The sequence below is a fragment of the Alligator sinensis genome, unplaced genomic scaffold, assembly GCF_000455745.1.
Source record: "Alligator sinensis unplaced genomic scaffold, ASM45574v1 scaffold444_1, whole genome shotgun sequence".
NCBI lineage: Eukaryota > Metazoa > Chordata > Crocodylia > Alligatoridae > Alligator > Alligator sinensis.
In genome coordinates this window covers 2,879,677-2,886,052 of record NW_005841886.1, presented here as the reverse complement: position 1 = coordinate 2,886,052, position 6,376 = coordinate 2,879,677, and the positions used below count along the sequence as shown (strand labels likewise).

Here is a 6,376-nt window from a genome sequence, read left to right as displayed (position 1 = left end):
GGGCGGGGGTGGGGTGCCCGGCCCGGGCCCTGCTGCCTCCCTACACACGCACACCGCTCGGGTGGGGGCGGGGCGGCTAATTTTAGGCGGTGTCCCCCGAGCGCGGCCGTGTAAGGAGTGCAGCGGGCCGGGCCCTGCCTGGCACCAACAGGCGCAGCCTGAGGCCTCCCAGCGGTCCAGGCCTCGCCCGACTCGGAGTCGGGGTTCCCGTGGCCGCCCCTTCTCCCGGGCCAGCTGGGAGCAAGACCAGGGGCCCGGCGGGGCGGGACGGGACGGGACGGGTCAGCGAGCCTGCGTGCGCGCCGCCTCTGCTGGGCCTCGCCTGGGAAGGGGTTTAAAGAACGAGCTTAATCCAGCTGTGAAGGACTTCAGGTTGTGCTCGCAGGCAGGTATAGTGCACGTAGCTGGTGACAAACCCATTGCTCCTCTTTTTTCTTTCAATAACAAGAGCTGTTTAAATGATCCTTAAGCAGGTTGGGGGTTGCCTCACAGATGTTTATGTTCCTCCATAAACATCTGTGAAGGGTTGCAAATGACCCATGTACAGTGTCGCTGCCTCTTGGAGGTCTCAGATCCTGTTAGGAGTAGCGCTATATAAACATAAAGTGTGGAGCTAAATGAACTGTGTTGCCAAAGTATCATTGCAAGCTAGTGGCAGAGGTGGCAGTAGACATTGAGTATCCCAAATCTGTTATGTTAGTTACTAGATCACTCTACAGCAAGGATCAGCAAAATGCAGCCTGTGGGCCAGATGCGGCCCGCCAGGCCATTCTATCCGGCTGCGGGGCCCCTAAAAAATTAAGAAAATTAATATTTATCTGCCCCTGGCTGCCTGTCATGTGGCCCTTGATGGCTTGCCAAAACTCAGTAAGTGCCCCTCTGCCCGAAATAATTGCCCATCCCTGCTCTGCAGCGCAGTGTATCATTGTCCTATTCCCAGTAAGGCACGTAACAGGAGGCTTCGGGATAAGTGCTGGAGCCGTTCAGAAGGACCTAGTCCTGAACACGCAAGGCTGCATGTTAGAACGACCAGACTTGGAGGCAGAGGGTGCAATTGCAACTTGCTGTTTCCAACTGATAGATGCGGGTTGTCTTTTATAATGAGGATTACAGCTGGTGCTACTGTAGCCCCATTTTTTCCATTTACTGTTCTCACACTGTTTGATTTGCAGATGAGCAGTATCTGGAAAAGCCACAGTCTGTATTCTTGGACAAATATTGAAATGGTTGGTCACCTTTTGAATAGTGGTTTTAGAGAGCATCTATTTTATACAGCTTTACAGAGTTAATCAACTTATTCATCTCTTTATGGCAGTAGATAAAATACCATTTTACCCATAATTATGAATATGTTCCCAAAGACAATGTGATAGGTATAAATTTTAGCAAATATCCTGTCTCTGAGTTCAATAATCTAATCAGTAATCTGATTTAAAAGTTAGTTTTGGTGTTTAAACATTTCCTTGTGTGTGTCCATGGGTTTGTTTGTTTTTTAAGATCCAGGGGTCTGGTGATGGAAAGTTGTATTTTTTTTTTTTTCCAGTATAAATCTTCATTCTTGGGAAATAAATCAGTTTAAAGTCAAACTGTGTGTCCCAGTTGGCTAGTCATTGTGTTGTGCAGTTGCTTTGCTTTGCCAAGCTATGTACAGGCAGTCCTCAACTTCCAACGTTTCGAGTTGCAGTGTTTTGCACTTACAACGTTTATAAATTGACACCCGGTTTCAACTTTATGATGTCAGTTTCGACTTTACATCGCTTGATCTGATGCGATGCCACGCCAGCGAACAAGTTTGCTGTGTTGCTCATCTCCCTGGAGAACCTGTCCAAACTTCCTTGGACACTTTCTTTAAGAAAGCAGCCAAGACTCCTGAAAAACCTGCAGTCAAGACTCCTGAGAAGACTCCAGCCAAGAACCCTTCAAAAAGTCCAACCAAGAGTCCTTCAAGAAGTCCAGCAAAGACACCTCAAAGAAGTCCTTTCCAATCAATATGATTGCTATTTACAATATGAATACATTAATGTCACTATATTACTCATCTATAATTGATCCAAGTACAAAATTCTGGGGTATTTTTGGTGAAAATAGGGTGTTGGGCCTCGGTTCAGGAGCCAATCCCCCATTTATAACATTGTTTCTTATGAGAAAATTGCTTCCGAGTTGCAATGTTTCGACCTAAAAACGGTTTTCAGGAACCAATTGTGTCGTAAGTCCAAGGACTGCCTGTACATCAACAATTTGCTGTACCAAAATGAGGGGGAGTTCATGTTATAGGTGTTAAGCAAACACTTGATAAGAGCTGATTTACTTCTGGGTTCTTTAGGTACACAAGTGTGCTTGATCTTTTAGTCAAGCCTTTGTATATAGCCAGACCATGGTCTGTAGAGTCCACCATTTTCAGAGTGCTGTGTCATAATCACTGTTATTTGTTTTAGTTGCTTGGGCAATCTCTGCAATCTGTACTTCCGTACTGAAAAGGAGTGGGTCTGCTGCATGCCATAAAAATCAAATTTCTAAATTGTTAAAATGGAGTTTTGGTGCTTTTCAGGTTCCCATAATACATTAAAGTTATATTAGAGAATATTAATTGTCCCACACCTCAAAGAACCTGAGAACAAACATGAAGGTTTATGGCATTTTAGAAAAAAATTAATGGAGAAAGAATTACTCTTTTTACACAAGCAAGAACAAAAATATCAAAAACTTTTTCTTAGTGGGAGAGAGGAATGCAAGTTAAAGAATGATTTTTGGGGTGGGGGTTGAAGTCTCTTAACTTGAAACTTTTCAGTTACTCGGGTGCAGGGGTGGGCAAGCTACAGCTCCTAGAGCAGGGGCTTTGGCATTGGGGAGCTTCATGTATGCCATGGATATGAGACACCAGAGAGAACAGGTGGCCTGGTCCCAGTGCTGGTCCACTTTGGACCGTGGGTAGGTCATTCTGGCCCACCTGTAGAAAACATTGCCGACCCCTGCTATATCATGCTTAAAGCAAGGTTTACAAATAATTCTATAAGCAAGTCTCTGTGAGGTAAGCAAAATGCTAGGGACCTGCTATATGCGTCGATTTGCCCATTCTAGAATTAGTATCTTTAAAATCTTGGTCACAGTACTGGATAAGAACCAGGAGTTCTCACTCCTGGTTTGTTGTGCTAAACGTTAGACATAAGTTCACAGTCTCCCTTCCTTCCCCTTATTTCTTGTCTAGTGATCCTGGGTTTAATAATTGAACTATGACCAATTCTGTCAGTCCTCTGCATTTCTGTAATCAAGTAGCTCTTTAATGCATTAGTATAGAGGCGGGCAATTATTTCAGGCAGCGGGCTGCTTACTGAGTTTTGGGAAGGCATTGAGGGCTGCATGACAGGCACCCAGGTGCAGATAAATATTAACGTTCTAAATTTTTTAGGGGCCCTGCAGGATGGATAGAATAGCCCGCGGGCCGCATTTTGCCCACCCCTGCATTAGTACCTTAAAGAGACCTGTATTCAATTCTATCTTTTAATCTAAAGATGTGTTGATTTTTTTGCTTGTTTTTGCAGTGACAATGAGGAGTGTGTTTCTTTTCCTTGCTGCTTTAATCATTTCCTGGGGCTGTTCTTTGGCTAAATTTGATGAATTTGAAGACAGTGATGATGCTGTGGAGTATGATGATAATGATTTTGCTGAGTTTGAAGATGTTGTTGAAGATGTAGTCACAGAATCTCCCCAGAGGGTTATCACTACAGAAGACGATGAGGAGGAGGCCACAGTAGAGCTTGAAGGTCAAGATGAAAATCAGGAGGACTTTGATGATGCAGATGCACAGGTAGTGTCACGTAATGCACTTCCTCATTTTAGCTGCACACTTGGAATCCCCCTTTGCTTGCAAGACCCAGATCGGCAGTGTTATCCAAGATTGTTCTTTGACAGCTGTGTTGTGGGATGTTCTGTTTCAGCTGATCTCCCAAGCTAATCAGGTTGTCCAAGCTCAGTATTTGAATGGGATTTTGAAGGTGCCATTTGTCCTTTAGCAAATCCATTGTGGTTGTTAAAGGGTGCTCAGCTGCTGAATATACCATTTTACAAATGAACTGTAAAATGGAGTTAGTCATTCAAGATATGAGGCACCCTTGTAGAAGGGGAGACATTAACTTCAGTGCCCTGGTTGCATGGTTGTATATATCTTTGTGAAGTTCCCATTACAGTTTTGATTGCATGCAATGTTTCTTCATTTTCCATCCTAAACTATTATATAGGTTTGCTGTGTCCTTTTGAAAAGCTGTCACATTCTGATGCAGAACTACAAGCATTTCAGTGCTAAATAAAGCAATCATTTAAGAAGGGGTTGGATTTTAGTTTGTAAATCGCTTTGAGATCCTTTGGGTTGAATTCCTAAACCCATACAAATGAGAAAATGTTTTGTTAAAACTTTATAAAGAAGTGAATGAACCAATTTTTACTGCAGAAATGTTCCTGTTTTTACAAATCCATGTGGTGGTATATTGTTTGTACAAAAGAAATGAAAAAGCCATTTCCCCAGCAATTTCCATTTTAATTCAACTTTTAAAACCATCAGTTCTAAACATAACAAAAAATACAAGTCTTCTACATGTGAATTCTCAAGTGTCACTAGGGGAGGAGAGGTAAAAAATCAGTACATATTTGATTTTTCTATACATCTGTGTATGTGTGTGTCATGGTGAGTACTGCACCACTGAAATCAAGCTACCTGAAGAAAGTAGTGTTAACCAGTTAGCACTTGACAGACCGTGAGCTGATGGTCAGTAGAAAAGATGGGGTGGGTGAGCAGGGCTTGTGTCCAGGGCACCAGCAGAAAGAGGGGGAGGGCTCACTCCAGGGCAGCTTACTGCTGTATGCCTCTTGCCTTGCCTTGCTCTGCCAGCACCTTCTGGCTCCAGGATGCAGCTGACACAAGGCATTCTAGAAATCATAGTTTTGTTAGAGCAGTAGTGGAGTTTGCTGTTGTTGGGAGTGGGGTAGAGAACTGACCCCCATTTTTTTGCTGCCAAATTCAGTATAATTTTCTTGTCCTCTGGACATATTCTTGGGCAGCAAAAAAAATAGGATGAAAGTTTCTTATTGACGATAGCAAACTCCACTGCTGCTCTACAAAACTATGATTCCCAGAATGCTTCATACTCTGCCCAGGGCTGTACCCTGTTCCTGTGCCTGGAGAATTTGGGGAGGGGGTTGAAAGCAGTTGCCCAAGGCACATTTCTTCCACACTATGCCTCTGATGCTGGTGTTGGGGAGAGGACATCTTGATAAAATTGGTTGCTAGCTTATCCTCATAGCTATTGTTATCTGTGCCAGCTGAGCTGAAGTTAGCATGGCTGTAACTACCCATGCTGTGGTCACACTTTCATTTCACTGGGTGGGCCCACCCCTACATGGAAAAAGCATATTCCTTTGCCTTTGTATTGTGTGTCTGTTTGCATTATTTTTATCAGGCTTTAAATATTCATGTTTTTTCCTTTTTAGGAGGGAGATACTGAGAGTGAACCATATGATGATGAAGAGTTTGAAGGCTATGAAGAGAAACCAGATGCATCTCCTAGCAAAAATAAAGACCCCATAACAATAGTTGATGTAGGAGAATACATGTTTGGATGTCTGTCTATTCAGCAGTTCATTATGATAATGTCTAGAGGGCTGTTCACACAACAGGACTTCATTGTGCTAGCTGCTATATGAATATACAGTAAGAGAGTCTGTCCTGAAAAAATTACAGTTTGATGAGGCAAGGAGTTGAAAGGAAAACAGGCTTAAAGATACCACTTTGTCATGTGACTTCAAGAGGGCAGTGGTAGAATTGAAATGCAAATATCTTGAGTTCCAGTTTCACGCTCCTCTCCACTGGATTATGTAGTCTTGCTTTAGATTGTAAGCACACAAAATTTGAAGCATGCTCTCGGTCTCAGATGGCTTGCTTCTTAAGACTATCTTAATACCTTTATGGAATTGATACTACAATAGGAAGGAAGCAACAGGCTACAGTCGGACCTTGACAGGTTACAAGGATGGGCGGAGGAGAACAGGATGGGGTTCAACACAGACAAGTGCAAGGTGATGCACCTAGGGAGGAACAACCGGCACCATACCTATAGGCTGGGGAACTCCCCTCTTGTCAGCACGGAGGTGGAAAAGGATCTTGGAGTCATTATTGACTCCAAGATGAACATGGCTAGGCAGTGTGGGGAGGCGGCTAGGAAGGCCAACTGTACCTTGTCGTGCATCCACAGATGCATTTCAAGCAGGACCAAGGAGGTGATCCTCCCCCTCTATGCGGCACTGGTCAGGCCGCAGCTGGAGTACTGCGTCCAGTTCTGGGAGCCGCACTTTAAGAGGGATGTGGACAGCATCGAGAGGGTCCAGA

General features: G+C 43.9%; 1 protein-coding gene across 3 annotated transcripts in view; it reads left to right on the top strand.

Moving 5' to 3' along the window:
- CCDC47 (coiled-coil domain containing 47) overlaps positions 1–6,376 on the top strand; it is a 31,203-nt gene that overhangs the window by 464 nt on the left and 24,363 nt on the right. The window contains exons 1-3 of one of the 3 annotated variants that reach the window (XM_025196878.1): positions 73–385; positions 3,540–3,805; positions 5,482–5,589. In XM_025196878.1, the coding sequence (XP_025052663.1) occupies positions 3,545–3,805; positions 5,482–5,589 (369 nt within the window). In that variant the 5' untranslated portion in view covers positions 73–385; positions 3,540–3,544. Of the gene's footprint in view, positions 1–72; positions 390–3,539; positions 3,806–5,481; positions 5,590–6,376 lie in introns of those variants that run through there. The other 2 variants (XM_006017837.3, XM_025196879.1) reach the window with 2 other exon arrangements.